This window comes from Moschus berezovskii, chromosome X (assembly GCF_049115385.1).
Source record: "Moschus berezovskii isolate FMDL1 chromosome X, NW_MosBer_1.0, whole genome shotgun sequence".
Lineage (NCBI taxonomy): Eukaryota > Metazoa > Chordata > Mammalia > Artiodactyla > Moschidae > Moschus > Moschus berezovskii.
The window spans coordinates 91,480,345-91,498,330 of record NC_142488.1 but is presented as its reverse complement, the minus strand read 5'-3'; the positions used below and the strand labels follow the sequence as shown (position 1 = coordinate 91,498,330).

General features: G+C 41.2%; 1 protein-coding gene across 1 annotated transcript in view; it reads right to left on the bottom strand.

Annotated features, from left to right (window-relative positions):
* TRMT2B (tRNA methyltransferase 2B) overlaps positions 1-17,641 on the bottom strand; it is a 58,458-nt gene extending 40,817 nt beyond the window's left edge. The window contains 7 exon segments of the mRNA XM_088834286.1: positions 8,944-9,014; positions 12,431-12,531; positions 13,877-14,010; positions 15,633-15,687; positions 16,370-16,597; positions 16,599-16,623; positions 17,638-17,641. Coding sequence (XP_088690412.1) covers positions 8,944-9,014; positions 12,431-12,531; positions 13,877-14,010; positions 15,633-15,687; positions 16,370-16,597; positions 16,599-16,623; positions 17,638-17,641 — 618 coding nt within the window.
* Positions 17,642-17,986: the final 345 nt, after the last annotated feature.

Sequence of the window (17,986 nt, the reverse complement as noted above, 5' to 3'; positions counted from 1 at the left end):
CACAGACAAAAAGTAAAAAGTATTTACAGAAATAACACAGGAAAATTTCCTACATCTGAAATTACTAGCTTCCAGGTTAACAAAGGCTACAAAGTGCCCACCACCATGAGTGAAAGAGCCACATGGTCATGGAGTTTCAGGGATAAAGAGATTTCCTAAAGACTTCTAGACAGCAAAAGAGGGGAGAGATTATCTACAAAGAAACAGAACTTCAAGTAGCATTTAGATTTACACCACACTAGCAGTTAGATGACAATGAAACCATGTCTTCAAATTCATAAAGGAAAATGATTCAAATCTAGAATTTGAAATCTAGAAAAACTCTCAATCACATGTCAGGAAAGAATGAAGACATTTATAGACATGCAAAGACTCTTATTCCTAGGCATCCTTCCCCAGGAAGCTAATGGAGGTTGTATTCCAGCCAAATGAGGATGTAAACCAGAAAAAGACAGAGGGTCTCAGAAACAGGGGGAAGGATAGGAGAAAAACAGCAAAAGGAGTCCCAAGGTAACAGTCAAGCAGAAGCCCTCAGGAGTCTAGCATGGATTCTCCAGAAAAAAGTTCTTCAGGAAAAAAAACTAAACTCGTTTTTGACCATATGGATAATATTGATGAATGTTCAACAGAGCTCTTACAGCACTCAGAAAAAACAAAAAGCAATAGGTTCATAGAAAACTAAGTCAATGAGAAAATTATGTAATTAATCAAGCCAATGAAACCAAAAGTTTTAAAATTCATCACATTACATAAAACTAAGCTATTTTTTTAAAAAATGAAGTACATTATTAAATGGAAAAAAACTGGGAATACACACTGAAGAAACCAGAATTGGAAGAGACACATGTACCCCAATGTTCATCGCAGCACTGTTTGTAATAGCTAGGACATGGAAGCAACCTAGATACCCATCAGCAGATGAATGGATAAGAAAGCTGTGGTACATACACACAATGGAATATTACAATATTACACAATGGAATCGGCTATTAAAAAGAACGTATTTGAATCAGTTCTAATGAGGTGGATGAAACTGGAGCCAGAGTGAAGTAAGTCAGGAAGAAAAACACCAATACAGTATATTAACGCATATATATGGAATTTAGGAAGATGGTAATGATGACCCTATATATGAGACAGCAAAAGAGACAGAGATGTAAAGAACAGACTTTTGGACTCTGTGGGAGAAGGCCAGGGTGGAATGATTTGAGAGAATAGCATTGAAACATGTATATTACCATATGTGAAATAGATCGCCAGTCCAGGTTCACTGCATGAGACAGGGCGCTCAGGGCTGGTGCACTGGGATGACCCTGAGGAATGGGATGGGGAGGGAGGTGCGAGGGGGTTTCAGGATGGGGAACACATGTACACCCATGGCTGATTCATGTGAATGTATGGCAAAAACCACCACAATACTGTAAAGTAATTAGCCTCCAATTAAAATAAATTAATTAATTTTTTAAAAAGATACAGAACCATGTTCACATTAAGCTGCTGCTACTGCTGCTGCTAAGTTGCTTCAATCGTGTCCGACTCTGTGTGACCCCATAGATGGCAGCCGACCAGGCTCTGCCGTCCCTGGGATTCTCCAGGCAAGAACACTGGAGTGGGTTGCCATTTCCTTCTCCATCACATTAAGCTACTTATTACCTAGAAAGGGGGAGATACAAATATGTTTCCATTTTTCACAAATAAATAAAAGTGAATAATAATGTTACCCATAGACGAAGGAAGGGAACTGGTAGACGGGGCATAGGTAAAAGCTAGAACTCTCTAAATACACCTTCATTTTGTGGATTTGACTTTGAAACCATGTAAATATCTTATAAAATTATTTTAAGAATTCAATCAAAAGGAAAAAGTAAAAAAAAAAAATCCATCCCTAGAATTTAAAAGCAAGCAGAATGAGGGAAAAAAAACAAACCCATGTATCAAGTGTCAAGTTGGTGATGTAACTATAAAGAGATGAATTCCTTCACAGCAACAATAATTTGACAAAAAGAACTGGACAGAGAGCTCGAACTCTTTTCAGTAACCATTTGTTAGTAATATTAGTACGATTGTTCTGAAATTGTACATAAAGACTAGTATAGAATAAATAGGTACAGCTGACCCTTGAACAATACGGATTTGAACTTCATAGGTCCACTTATAGGAGGATTTTTTTCACTAAACCTGTACTACAGGACTATATGATGCATGGCTGGTCGAATCCACAAATGAAGAATCACAGATAAGAGGTGGATTTTCAACTGCACTGGGGTTGGCACCCCTAACCATGACCTTGTTCAAGGGTCAACTGTAATTATGCTAATGTTGTCAGGACTAAAGTTTTTACTGTAAGAGACAGGAGATAAAAATATAAAATCAAAGGATTTAAGTAAAAACTCTGTTATTTTTAATTTGATTTGGGTATATTGCTATAAATTCATGATATATTTTCTCTTTTAAAAAATATTTCCTAGCACTGTCCACACTTAAGAGGCTTTGAAATATGACCAACTTAGTATAAATGAGCACCCACCTAGCACCTGCCATTTCCCATTAAAAGACACAAGGATTCCTTGAAGAAACGGCTGATTTCAGCTCCTAAACAGAAAATGGACTAGATGTGCTAGAAATATCCTATCATTATAGATAACGTGATCACTGACCTAGAGCCAGACATCTTGGAAAGTGGGCCTTAGAAAGCATCACTACGAACAAAGCTAGTGGTGGTGACGGAATTCCAGTTGAGCTATTTCAAATCCTGAAAGATGATGCTGTGAAAGTGCTTCACTCAATATGCCAGCAAATTTGGAAAACTCAGCAGTGGCCACGGGACTGGAAAAGGTCAGTCTTCATTCCAATCCCAAAGAAAGGCAATGCCAAAGAATGCTCAAACTACCACACAATTGCACTCATCTCACACGCTAGTAAAGTCATGCTCAAAATTCTCCAAGCCAGGCTTCAGCAATATGTGAACCGTGAACTCCCAGATGTTCAAGCAGGTTTTAGAAAAGGCAGAGGCACCAGAGATCAAATTGCCAACATCCGCTGGATCATGGAGAAAGCAAGAGAGTTCCAGAAAAACATCCATTTTTGCTTCATTGACTATGCCAAATCCTTTGACTGTGTGGATCACAATAAACTGTGGAAAATTCTTAAAGAGATGGGAATACCAGACCACCTGACCTGCCTCTTGAGAAACCTGTATGCAGGTCAGGAAGCAACAGTCAGAACTGTACATGGAACAACCGATTGGTTCCAAATAGGAAAAGGAGTACGTCAAGGCTGTATATTGTCACCTTGCTTATTTAACTTATATGCAGAGTACATCATGAGGCATGCTGGGCTGGAAGAAGCACAAGCTGGAATCAAGATTGCTGGGAGAAATATCAATAATCTCAGATATGCAGATGACACTACCCTTACGGCAGAAAGTGAAGAGGAACTCAAAAGCCTCTTGATGAAAGTGAAAGAGGAGAGTGAAAAGGTTGGCTTGAAGCTCAACATTCAGAAAACAAAGATCATGGCATCTGGTCCTATTACTTCATGGGAAATAGATGGAAAAACAGTGGAAACAGTGTCAGACTTTATTTTTTTGGGCTCCAAAATCACTGCAGATGCTGATTGCAGCCATGAAATTAAAAGACGCTTACTCCTTGGAAGGAAAGTTATGACCAACCTTGATAGTATATTAAAAAGCAGAGACATTACTTTGCCAACAAAGGTCCATCTAGTCAAGGCAATGGTTTTTCCCATGGTCATGTATGGATGTGAGAGTTGGACTGTGAAGAAAGCTGATCGCCGAAGAATTGATGCTTTTGAACTGTGGTGTTGGAGAAGACTCTTGAGACTCCCTTGTACCACAAGGAGATCCAACCAGTCCATTCTAAGGGAGATTGATACTGGGTGTTCATTGGAGGGACTGATGCTGAAGCTGAAACTGCAATACTTTGGCCACCTCATGCGACGAGTTGACTCACTGGAAAAGACTCTGATGCTGGGAAAGGTTGGGGGTGGGAGGAGAAGGGGACGACCGAGAATGAGATGGCTGGATGGCATCACCGACTCTGTGGACATGAGTTTGAGTGACCTCCGGGAGTTGGTGATGGATAGGGAGGCCTGGCGTGCTGTGATTCATGGGGTCGCGGAGAGTCGGACACGACTGAGCGACTGAACTGAACTGAACTGATAGAACTATCAGGGCCATCTAGGGTTCATAAGCAACCTAAAGAGGTTTCAACTGGCCAAAAATGGAATATTTTGAGTACCAAGAAAACTCTAGTAGCTGTAGTAGACTGAAATATATCAAGCATGCTAAAAAAAATGTATGATTCATAATGGTACCAAAACAAACACATTTAACTGATCATCTTTTGAGGAAGGACAAAGAAACAAGGATTTATCCTGCCTTTCTTGTAAGAGTACCTTAGAGTAATCAAAGGATTGGTAGGGAAAAGTTATTCCTATGAGGATTTTCACTAATAAATGATAGATTTAGAATATTGCTACACTGCAACCCCTCTCTGAAATAATGGATCTAGGCAATGATCACCAAAGACAGCTAAACCATTAGGTGAAAAGCTGACAGGGAACTTCTCAATGAGTGGATGAGACTGATGATACCTAAATCAACTGTTCAATCTTAACATCACCAAAAGACAGCCCATTAGACATTATGTATAAAAACATTCTTGCCAAAAATCAAATGTGATTCTGATAAACACTCTACATCTACCAGCTCATAGTAAATACAGGGGATAGAGGAAGAACACTCAATGATATAAAGAAGATTCAATCAGCAAAATCCAGAAGGTGAGAATATCCACAGGAAAATAAACCAGTTTGTTCAAAAAGTAAACTTCAGGGACAAAGAAATTAATAGGGAAGGGTACTTATAAATCAAGAGGCTAAAGAGACATGTTAATCAAATGCAATGTGTATACCTTGTTTGAATCTTGGTTTGAACAAACCAACTATAACAATCAAGCTTTTTGAGATAAGAAAGAAAGTGAAGTCACTCAGTCGTGTACAACTCTTTGTGACCCCATAGACTAAAGCCTGCCAGGCTCCTCCATCCATGGGATTTTCTAGGCAAGAATACTGGAGTAGGTTGCCATTTCCTTCTCCAGGGGATCTTCCCGACCCAGGGATCAAACCCGGGTCTCCCACACTGCAGGCAGACTCTGTACCATCTGAGCCACCAGGAAAGCCTCTTTTATGAGATAAAATAGTGCCAAATCTGAACATTTACTAGGTATTTGATGATATTAAAGGATAAATGCTTATTTTCAGGTGTGACAAGAGTATGAAATTATGTTTAAAAATTTAAATCCTTTCTGTTAAAATTCAAGCTGCAGTATTTGCATATTATATAATATAATGCCTAGAATTTGCCTCAAACAAATCCAAAGGGTTAGTGTAAAGTGGGTGAGAGTACAGCAAAAACAAGTTGGGCCACATGTTGATAGTTATTGAAGCTTGGTAATGGGTATATGTGGTTTGTTATACCATTCTATACTTTAATATGTTTGTAATTTTCCATAATACAAAATGAAAGAAAAAAATAGTACAATAAAGGAAACAAAATCTTAATACATCTACTTAGCTCAGGAGTGAATATTTATAAACTCATAACAGTATAGAGGTTTCCCAGGTGGCTCAGTGGGTAAAGAATCTGCAATGCAGGGGACACAGCTTCAATCCCCAGATGGGGAAGATCCCCTGGAGGAGGGCATGGCAACCCACTCCAGTATTCTTTCCTGGAGAATCCCATGGACAGAGGAGCCTGGCTGGCTACAGTCCATAGGTTCCAAAGAGTCAAACAAGACTGGAATGACTGAGAACACGCACATGCATAACAAACAGACCCTAAATAATAGTGAGACCAATTTGGAGCCTATTGCAGCAGTCTGAGAGAAGATGGAAGCTTGGACTGGCGTGGTAGTGATCATGACAGTGATAATGGTGGTAGAAATAGAAAGAAGAGGGTGGAGTCAAGATATTTTTAGAAAGAAAAACTGAACCCAATAAATAAATAAGAACAAAACCAGACAACACGCCCCTCCTGCTGCCCCACAGCACCAAAAAAAAAAAAAAAGGAAAGGAAAACTGAAAGGACTTGGAGATAATTAGATGCGGCTGAGGAGGAAGAGGTGGGATTAAGACAGAGGAATCTAGGGGAATTCCCTACTGGCCTAGTGGTTAGGGCTCTGTGCTTCCACTGCACAGAGCATGGGTTCGATCCTTAGCTGAGGAACTAAGATACTGGAAGCTGCATGGCCCAGCCATAAAAAAAAAACAGAGAAGTCAACGATGATGTATGTTTCTAGTACATGTTGCTACCATTTACTAAGATGAGAAAAAAAGGGTACACTTGGGAAGGGAAGAGGATAAATTTAGTTTAGGGCAATGGTTCTCAACCAGAGGTGATTGTACTGCACAAAAGATATCTGGAGACATTTTTGGTTGTCACAACTGATTGATGGTCCCTAAGGGCAGAGGCCAGGGATGCTGCTAAACATCTTACAGTGCACCTAACAGCCCCAAACAATAAATAATTATTCAATTCAAAATGTCAATAGTGCAGAGGTTGAGAAATCTTGATGTGGGCCAATGCTGACTTGAAGAGTTTTGCAGGACAATGCTTAAGAGGGAGCTGGAATGAAAATGTAAGTTTGCTGCTGCTGCTGCTGCTGCTGCTAAGTCACTTCAGTCGTGTCCGACTCTGTGTGACCCCATAGACGGCAGCCCATCAGGCTCCCCCGTCCGTGGGATTCTCCAGGCAAGAACACTGGAGTGGGTTGCCATTTCCTTCTCCAATGTGTGAAAGTGAAAAGTGAAAGTGAAGTCGCTCAGTCGTGTCTGACTTGTAGCGACCCCATGGACTGCAGCCTACCAGGCTCCTCCGTCCATGGGATTTTCTAGGCAAGAGTACTGGAGTGGCAGGAGTTGTCAATTTATAGGTGATCATTCCAATCATCCATCCGTCTAGTCAAAGTTCTGGTTTTTCCAGTAGTCATATATGGATGTGGGAGTTGGACTATAAAGAAAGCTGAGCACCAAATAATTGATGCTTTTGAATTGTGGTGTTGGAGAAGACTCTTGAGAGTCCCTTGGACTCCAAGGAGATCCAACCAGTCCATCCTAAAGGAAATCAGTCCTGAATGTTCATTGGAAGGACTAATGCTGAAGCTGAAACTCCAATACTTTGGCCACCTGATGTGAAGAAGTGACTCATTTGAAAAGACCCCGATGCTGGGATAGATTGAAGGCAGGAGGAGAAGGGAATGAGAGAGTATGAGATGGTTGGATGGTATCACCAACTCAATGGACATGAGTTTAAGTAAAATCCAGGAGTTGGTGATGGACAGGGAAGCCTGGTGTGCTGCAGTCCATGGGGTCGCAAAGAGTTGGACACAACAGAGCGACTGAACTGACTGACTGATTCCAATCATCAGCTACAGGGGTGTGCAATCTCCCATGAATATATTCAAAAAGAAGGCCAAGGGCAGAGTCCTGGAGGATACCAACACTTATCATAGGAAAGAAAATGAGAAAAAGATCCCATGAGAAAGACTAAGAGATTTTGGCCAGTAAAACAGGAAGAAAACCATCAGAGAATGGTATCACAGAAACCAAACAAAAACTGTTCCCAAGGAGGAAAATAAGAATAAGAAGTGGTGCCAAAGGCAGAGAAAAGTTGAATAAGTTATGGGCAGAAACTTTCCATTAAATTTGGCAAAAGAGAGGTCACTGATAACTTTGGAAAGATTGATTTCTAGGATTATTGGGGGCAGAAGCAAGACCATCAGATATTTTTTTAAAAGATGAAAGATACTGAACACGCTTATGAACTGAAAGAAAAGAGCTGACAGAGGTGGGGAAAAAGAGGTAAAGAAATAGGAGAAAGAGGGAATGTAATGAAGGAGCAAGGATCTTGGGGAGAGAGGAGATGAGTCCAAGATGGTGTTTCAAGAAGAACAGTCTTGGACAGGGAGAACTGATAGCATTTCACTGAGATAGGAGGAAAAAGGAGGGTAAGGTTTCAGCAAAATTGGTAGATGGTAGGGGAAGTAGCTAAGAGAGTTCTCATCTGATGGTCTTAATTTTCCAGCGAAGAACCAGGCACAGCCATCTGTCAAAAGCGAGGGTAAACGTGATGGGATGAGAAATTCAAGGAGAGGTAAGAATTTAGAATAGTCACTGAATACATGGGAGAAGATGCTGATAAGGGTCGTGTAGGAAGATTTCTGGAGAATGATCCTATGATGAGAGTTATGTCCTGGCCAGGAAATCTTTGAGGTCAAGATGTATCCTATCAGAAGGAACCACCAAGTCTCATAAAGCTGATGGATACTGGTAATTATAAACAGAGAACAAGTATGTCAGTTGGGAGTCTTGTTTAGTCCTCATAAGTAAGGCTTTTGTCTTTTTAAGTTCCAGGAGGGCAGGCACCATGTTTGATTCACCCCTGGATCCCCAGCACCTACCACAGTGCCTAACCCATAGTAGGTACTCAGTAAATAATGGGCACATGAAACAGAAGGATGGAAAAATGTCATGATATAGATGTCTTATGCCCACTCCCACATCTCTCATTATATTTTTCAACCTTGTTCTGCTGAAAACACTAGCCTTCCCAGTATTTCAGACACGTGCTACTTGTTATCCTGTCCTCATCAGTACCACTCTGTTCTAAATTTTCCCCCTATTAAATTCCTCAGACATTTGACATTTGCAATAATGGATGCAGTTCTCTCTCCTCCTCTCCATCCTCTCTGAAATGAAACACTAGCAATGTTCTCTCTGACGTTAAGAGGTACACTTTCAGAACAGAACCCCTCCTCCCCTGCAGCACTAGATGCGGCTCTATTATTAAAATGTCAGGGTTGCTGTAGTTAGACTGCAATGCCCGGGGTCATCTTCAAGCAGCCTTTCTTTGTTCCTTATTACCTGTGCCACTTGATTGTGTTTCTAGAGGATGTTTTTCAGATGGTTAGACTGTACATAGACTACGTCCCTTTCTATGGAAAGAAAAAGAATTTGATTTACATGGTTTTCTTCTTAAAAGATAATTTAGAAGAAAATGTCTGGCAACTAAATCCTCTCCTCCAAAGAGGTATATGCAGATGTGAAGAAGGAAAGTACGTAATTCATGCTCAGGGCTATTTTTCAGAGGAAAAACCTGCTTCCAGGTCTGGCCATTAAAACACCTATTCTTAACAGAGCTAGTTCTCAATATTTTCTCTCCTGCCACAAATGCATGATATGACAATGTATGCTTTCTGTTCAGATTTTAAGAGGGAAATAAAATGTAATGGGTTTTGTTTTTCTGTTAGTGAATAAAAGAACACTGACGTCATATACTCATTTAATTCAGTACACAGGGGGAAAAAAAGAAACCCAAGTGCCTGCCCTAATGAACTGTAGTTTAAGGCATATGAACATTAAACAGTGTGACTAAAATAAAAAGATGGTTTTTCAAGTGGATTTACTGAAAATGGGCAAATGGAAAGTCCAGGAATGGAATCTGGGAATGGATACTGGAATTAAGTCTCAGAAATATGACATTGTGATTTCCCTCACAGAACTCACCTTCCCTACCAATTCTTTTAAGGTAGATTTATCACAGAAAGCTCTAATTTTCAGGGATTTAGGGATGTGAAATAGAAAGGGCATCTCTCTAATAAGCAGGAGACCATTGTCAGTACAGAAAGTAACATAAAATGAAGACAATGATGATGACACGGATGATAATGAGAGAGCAACAGTGCCAGCATTAACAGTGATGAAGTGCTTACCGGGTCTCAGGCATATGGTATTTGGAGGAAGAAAGTTGGGGGCAGGGGTTGATTGCTAGCACTATAATAGAATGATTACTCACCAAAAAGTATCCCCAATTAACCTTGTTTCTTTATTTTTTAATTGAAGTATAGTTGATTTACAAATTTGTGTTCTTTTCACATGTATAGCACAGTGGTTCAGATATATACACACACACATATAGATGTTCTTTCTCAGATTCTTTTCCTTCACAGGTTATTACAGAATATTTAGCATAGTCTAAAATATAGCACAAGGACCAGTGCTATACAGTAGGTCCTTGTTAGTTATCTGTTTTATAGACAGCAGTGTGTCTATGTTAATCCCAAACTCCTAATTTAACCTTTCCCCTCACTTTCCCCTTTGGTAATCGCAAATTTGTTTTCTGTCTGTGGGTCTATTTCCAGTTTGCAAATAAGTTCATTTGTATTATTTTTTTTAGATTCCACATATAAGCAATATGCTGCTGCCGCTGCTGCTGCTAAGTTGCTTTAGTCGTGTCCAACTCTGTGCGACCCCATAGACGCAGCCCACCAGGCTCCTCCGTCCATGGGATTTTCCAGGCAAGAGTACTGGAGTAGGGTGCCATTGCCTTCTCCATATAAGCAATATAATATGATATTTTTCTTTATCTGTCTAGCTTATGCCACTTAGGAAGCATCACTACGAACAAAACTAGTGGAGGTGATAGAATTCTAGTTGAGCTATTTCAAATCCTGAAAGATGATGCTGTGAAAGTGCTGCACTCAGTATGTCAGCAAATTTGGAGAACTCAGTAGTGGCCACAGGACTGGAAAAAGTCAGTTTTCATTCCAATCCCAAAGAAAGCCAATGCCAAAGAATGCTCCAACTACCAAACAATAGCACTCATCTCACACGCTAGTAAAGTGATACTTAAAATTCTCCAAGACAGGCTTCAGCAATATGTGAACCATGAACTTCCAGATGTTCAAGCTGGTTTTAGAAAAGGCAGAGGAACCAGAGATCAAGTTGCCAACATCTGCTGGATCATCGAAAAAGCATGAGAGTTCCAGAAAAACATCTATTTCTGCTTTATCGACTATGCCAAAGCCTTTGACTGTGTGAATCACAATAAACTGTGGAAAATTCTGAAAGAGACGGGAATACCAGACCACCTGACCTGCCTCTTGAGAAACCGGTATGCAGGTCAGGAAGCAACAGTCAGAACTGGACATGGAAGAACAGAATGGTTCCAAATAGGAAAAGGAGTACATCAAGGTTGTACATCGTCACCCTGCTTATTTAACTTATAGGCAGAGTACATTATGAGAAACGCTGGGCTGGAGGAAGCACAGGCTGGAATCAAGATTGCTGGGAGAAATATCAATGACCTCAGATATGCAGATGACACCACCCTTATTGCAGAAAATGAAGAAGAACCAAAGAGCCTCTTGATGGAAATGAAAGAGGAGAGTGAAAACGCTGGCTTAAAGCTCAACATTCAGAAAACTAAGATCATAGCATCTGGTCCCATCACTTCATTGCAAACAGTGGAAACAATGGCTGACTTTATTTTCTTGGGCTCCAGAATCACTGCAGATGGTGATTGCAGCCATGAAATTAAAAGACGCTTACACCTTGGAAGGAAAGTTATGACCAACCTAGACAGCATATTAAAAAGCAAAGACATTACTTTGCCAACAAAGGTCCATCTAGTCAAAGCTATGGTTTTTCCAGTAGTCATGTATGGATGTGAGAGTTGGGACTATAAAAAAAAACTGAGCGTCGAAGAATTGATGCTTTTGAACTGTGGTGTTGGAGAAGACTCTTGAGAGTCCCTTGGACTGCAAGGAGATCCAACCAGTCCATCCTAAAGGAAATCAGTCCTGGGTGTTCATTGGAGGGACTGATGCTGAAGCTAAAACTCCAATACTTTGGCCACCTGATGCAAAGAACTAACTCATTCGAAAAGACCCTGATGATGGGAAGGATTGAGGGCAGGAGGAGAAGGGGAAGACAGAGGATGAGATGGTTGGATGGTATCACTGACTCAATGGGCATGAGTTTGAGTAAACTCCGGGAGTTGATGATGGACACAGAGGCCTGTCGTGCTGCAGTTCATGGGATCGCAAAGAGTCGGACTGGACTGAGGGACTGAACTGAACTGAACTATGTACTTAATACGATAATCTCTAGGTCCATCCATGTTGCTTCAAATGGCATTATTTCATTATTTTTATGCCTGAGTAATATTCCATTGTGTATATACACATACCACATCTCCAGTTTACCTTGTGATCGTGCTCTGAATCAAAGGCTTCCAATTCAACCTTCTCCTTTGGGCTTCTCTGGTGGCTCAGATGTAAAGAATCTGCCTGCAATGCAGGAGACCCAGGTTCAATCCCTGGGTTGGGAAGATCCCCTGGAGAAGGGAATGGTAATCCACTCCAGTATTCTTGCCTGGAGAATTCCATGGATAGAGGAGCCTGGTGGGACTACAGTCCATGGGGCATCAAAGGCTTCAAATTCAACCTTCTCTTTTAAATCCACCATATTTCCCACTCCTCTCCACTCCCACAGACACTGTTCTCTGCAACCTCCCCTTTCTTCTCAGTGTTTGGTTTGTTATTTCTACTAGGCACATGCTTCAGCTGACCTCTTCAAGTTCCCAGGTAGTACCCCACAGTCTTTGGATTGCCACCTGGACCTCGGTTCACAGAGAAGGTGGACTTATTTCAGTAGCCATCAATGACAGGCTGGAGAAGGCAGAAGGACATGATAGGGACAACAGGTCAATTAAAACCAAGCAGGACAAAATACAAAGAATGAAAGAGTGTTCTCTGGATGAGAAAAAATAAAAGATGCTTGATTGGGAGGTATGACTACATGAAAGTCCATGGCTGAGAAGATAAAAGCAATCCATAAACACTTTATAGAAGAAAAAGAGTTCCAAGATTTCCATAAAGCAGGAGCTAAAAAACTTTTTCAATAAAGGAAGTGTGCATGTGTGCTTAGTTTTGTCTAACTCTTTGTGACCCCCTGGCCGTAGCCCGCCAGGCTCCTCTGCCCATGGTATTTTTCAGGCAAGAATACTGGAGTGGTTTGCCATTCCCTTCTCCAGGGGATCTTCCCAACCCAGGGATCAAACCCATGTCTCTGGCGTCTCCTGCATTGGAAGGAAGATTCTTTACCACTTAGCCATCTGGGAAACCCAATAAAGGGCCAGACAGTAAATAATTTTAGGCTTTACAAGCTGTATGGTCCCTATCACAACTATTTAACTCTGCTATGGCAGTGCAAAAGTAGCCACAGATAATCCATAAACAATTGAGCTCAGCTGTGTTCCAATAAAACTTTATTTACAAAGTCAAGCAGCAGAGCAGATGTGGCTTTTGGGACATAGTTTGTCAACCTCTGCCACAAATTAAATTCTGCCTCTCTGCAGCCTCATTAGAAGTTTTCCAAAGTCTGAGATCTTTCTAGGAGGTAGCAGTATGTACTGATTTTAAAAGTGGCTTTGCATCAGATTGACCTAAGTATAAACCTTAGATCTGGCACTTTCTAGATGTGTCCTTCAGCAAATCATTTAAATCTCTTGGATTTCCCTGGTGGTACAGTGGTTAAGAATCTGCCTGCCAATGCAAGGAACATGGGTTTGATCCCTGGTCCAGGAAGATTCCACATGGCACAGAGCAACTAAGCCCATGCGCCACAACTACTGAAGCCTGCATGCCCTAGTGCCTGTGCTCTGCCAACAAGAGAAGCCACCACAATGAGAAACCCACACAACACAACTAAAGAATAGTCCCCTGCTTATTGCAACCAGAGAAAGCCTGTGTGCAGCAACAAAAACCCAGTGCAGCCAAAAATTTAAAATTTAAAATAGACAAAAATAATAAAATCACTGAGCCTCAAGTATTCAACTATAAAATGATAGTGTCTACCCCTCAGTGTGACTGGAAACAGTAAAACAAGACAATGATGCATGTTACTCACTTAGCACAGAGTCTGGTCCCCAGCAAGTGCCCAGTTAAGTATTGGCTGATATTATTAGCTATTAAGGAGACTTAGTAGATAAAGGATAGGGAAGTATGGACTTATAGAAGGTATAATAGGATGGAGAAAACAACAGAGCCCCTTGAATCTGGGTCCAGTTGTTGTCATATTGACTCCATTAAGCCCTTGGAGGTAAAATTCTAGTCTCTGTAAAATTTTCTTCTGAGTTTCAAATTTCACCTGCGAAAGAACATAAGCAATGGAACAGTCTTTTGAACTCTGTGGGAGAGGGCGAGGGTGGGATGATTTGGGAGAATGGCATTGAAAGATGTATATTATCATACGTGAAATGAATCACCAGTCCAGGTTCGACACATGATACAGGATGCCTGGGGCTGGTGCACGGGGATGACATGCAGGGAGGAGATGGGGAAGAGGGAGGTGGGAGGGGGGTTCAAGTTAGGGAACACATGTACACCCGGGGCGGATTCATGTCAATGTATGGCAAAACCAACCAATATAATATTGTAAAGTAATTAGCCTCCAATAAAAATAAATAAATAATTAAAAAGAACATAAGCAATGAAACAAACAACTTCAGCAGTTATCAACTCAAAGAACAGAAAACACACAGGATGAGACAGAGTGGTCCCATGAATCCTTGGGTCATGGTCTCAGCAGATAAGGAACTCAGAAGGATGGGACAGCCACAGATCCAACATGGAAAAAGTTAAGTGAGCTCTTGTGTAAACTCATCATTCTATCTGACCTTTCAGACTGAACATTCCAGCTATATGTTAGTGCTTTCCAGTAGACCTGCTGTGATAATGGAAATTCTCTATTGGTGTTATGTTCTCTATAATACGGCAGCCTACACTAGCTACAGGTGGCTACTGAGCCCTTGAAAAGTGACTCATGCAACTGAGGAACTGAATTTTTCATCTTATTTTAATAGCAGTTGGCTCTGTTATCATGTATGACAAGCATTCTTACTCCATACTATGCACAATACTCCAAATAAATCACAGGGCTCATGGGAAAATGGGGCTGTGCACTCACATTCCGAACCTTTATCAGTTACACTCACAGAAAATGTAGGAAACTAATAAAAACAACACAGTTTTCTGCATGTTAAATGGTTAAGCAATGTATAAATGGGATGGCACATTACCACAAAGACCTGAAGCTTGCCTGTGGAAGTGGCTGTCCACTTGTGAGTTACCATGAGATGGTGAAAAGAGGGTTATATGGGTGGAACAAAAAGTTCTAACAGCAGATGTGAATGGGTGTGGCTCATAACACACTCAGTGAACTGAGGAAGCCGGGAGATGGATGATATGTGTACACATGTTCCTTTTATGAATTCACACCCAGCTCAGTTCAGCTGGGTATGGATACCCTTTGATCTTGTGTTTCTTATGGATGAAGTCATTCCTAAGCAAACATGAAATCTGCATTATGTTCAAGTTGTTCCCTAAGACCTCAATCTGTTGGAACAAATTTTCATTTTCAAAACAAGCATTAGAGCAGAATTGACTGTATTTAAATTTAAATAGCCACATGTAGCTAGTGGCTACCGTGTTGGAAAGTGCAGCTATATATGAAGCAAGAACAGTTGCTACACACATACACAGAGCTATAAGTACCACACCAAAAAAATTCAAGGAAGAAAGGAAACAAGCATTTGGATATACGGCCCTAGTGTTTGGAAGACATAACTGGCCTAAAGTGAAAATTTCAGATTCATTAGCATATTGCTTTTTTAAGGACCTGTTGGGGCATCTGGGTAGAGCTGTCCAGCCAAGCTTCCTACAAGTCTAGTACCTGATGGGATGGAGTAGTAACTTGAGCTGGGTCCCTACCTTGAGCTGTTCTTCATAGCTCAGCCTCCAGAGTGGCGTCACAACATCAGCCAGCCTTGAATAAAATAAACCAGGTACCTAATTCATTATATAAATATGTATTGAGCCTCTTACTCCACAGAAGTACTTCCTGCCGCCATTTGCTCCGGCATTTTACTTGTCATTCAGAAGACCTAACTTTCAGGCCCCCGGGGAGATAAGAGTCTGGGAGAAGAGCCCATTTTGGTGCTATCTGCTTAACAAAGCTGAACAGATGGGCAAACCTAATAGAAGAAAAATCCAGATTTATCAGGAGATAATTAATCATATTACAAAGGCTTCACTGTTGGGTTCCTTTAAACAGCTCACCTCCCTAACGCTTTTAAAATATAATTTGATTTAGAAAATACAGTTGTTGCATAAAATGAGGTGTATTTGTATTTGCATGACTGCAGTGGGACTATTCATTTCTAATCCATCTCATCTCCAAGTCCCTTGTTTTCAGCAGACCTATCCTGGACCTTTTTAGACATAGGATCGCAGTTTAATATCCCCTTTCTGCCAAAAACACACGTAAAGGCAAGAATATTTTCTGCAACCCCAAAGCATTTCTGCCAGCATTCCTTAGATGTTTTCGGTTTGTCCTGGGTATCCTACCTGAGGTGCCCTCTGAATCCTTGCAATGCCACATCGCACATCAAGCCTACAGAATTTCAACAGGCCCAGAGATTCAGACTTGTTAAGGGGAAGGGCCTTACCTTTCCTGGCAGGAATCATCTAGTGGTCCAAGATGTCTTGGTTTCTTCTGACTTTCCTGTCCTCTTTGACACTTCTTGGCTATCACCGAGGTGAAGTTTTCCTTACATGCTGAGTCCAGAAAGAGCTGTGACCAACTTGGAGGTTTTCTGGCATACCAGGGGAGCAGCCCCGGTTTGGAGAAGAGACCCATTCTGGAGAGGAAGCATCTTGGGCTCTGCACTGGGACTTTTAATACCTGACAACCACAGAAACACTGAAAATCACCAGTAGGAAAGGTGGAGAAACAGAAGTTGGGAAACAGAGGCACAACTTCAAAAGTCCTTCATTCATTTAGAAACCTTACCCAGCACCTAGCACAGTGCCTGGCACAGAGTCACTACTTGGCTGAACTAAATTACTGCGCTGCAGGCACTGGCTATGGCGCCCAATATACAAAGATGAGGAAAAGATAGTATCTGTCCTCCAGAAAAGGGTTCAACTCTCTGGATACACTTTTGTGGCCAGTCCCTCTCCATTCTACCCTCCTACTAAACAACCCACCAATCAACTAATATTTAGTAAGTACTGACTATGTGCCAGTCACTGTGCCACACTAGATACCAGAGGGGTTACAAAGGTCATAATCTATTGAGTAATTTAGGAGATCAAGCATGGACACTGGAAAAGATGAAATAACACCCTATGCCTGGTTCCTGACGAGTGCTCAGGAAAGGTTTCTCACTGTAAGCACACCATGCACTGGGTCTTAAAAGATGGCAGGGAGGTGAAATAGATATTTGGAGGACAGTGGCTCGATCAGTCTGGCTAAAATGGTAGTTCATTTTAGGGGACAGGGGAAATCAGGTTGAAAAGTTCCACCAAAGGGTTATCTGGAAGAACTTTAATACCTGAGTTAAATGTGGATTTTATTGTGAAGGTGACTGTGAGCTGATGGAGGCTTTACATAGAAAAATTAAGATGAAACACGGAGGTTAATAAAAAGCAAAGTCACGTTTGAGGCACGTGTTTGAAATGGTAGGGAAACATCCAAGTGGAAACATCTAACAAGTAAAGAAGCAGTACAATTCAGGAGAAAAGTCAGGGTGAGAGACTTGGTCAAGTGTCTACAAGATTAAAAAAGAGCTTTTAGTAAAGAGAAGAGCAAAATGACAAAACCTGGGAGAAAGGCAATATTTGGAAAGCAAGATGAGATGCTGGTGACCCAGTTGAATCAGGGGACTACAGAGCTTGCTGGCCAACAGAGATGACTTTTGGCAAGAGCACTGACCCATTCAGTAAGTCTGAGTCCAAAGAAAAACAGGAAATAAGGCAATGGGAAATGGTAGGCAGTAGGGACAAAAGAAAGTTTGAGACCTTAGGAGTGCAGACCCTAGAGTCAGGAAGACCTGGGCAGTTCCCTGGCTCCACCACCTACTAGCTAGGTGGCCTTTGGGCAGGTTAATCATTCTTTCTGATCTTCCTCTTTTTCATCTGCAAAATGCAAATAACAATAGCACCTACCTTACAGAGTAGCTGCAAGAGTTAACAAAGGATAATTAATAAAAAGCACTTAGCAGAACATTAAATAGAGATGATGTTTGTAAAGCTCAGAACACAGTGTCCAATGCCTGGGAAAA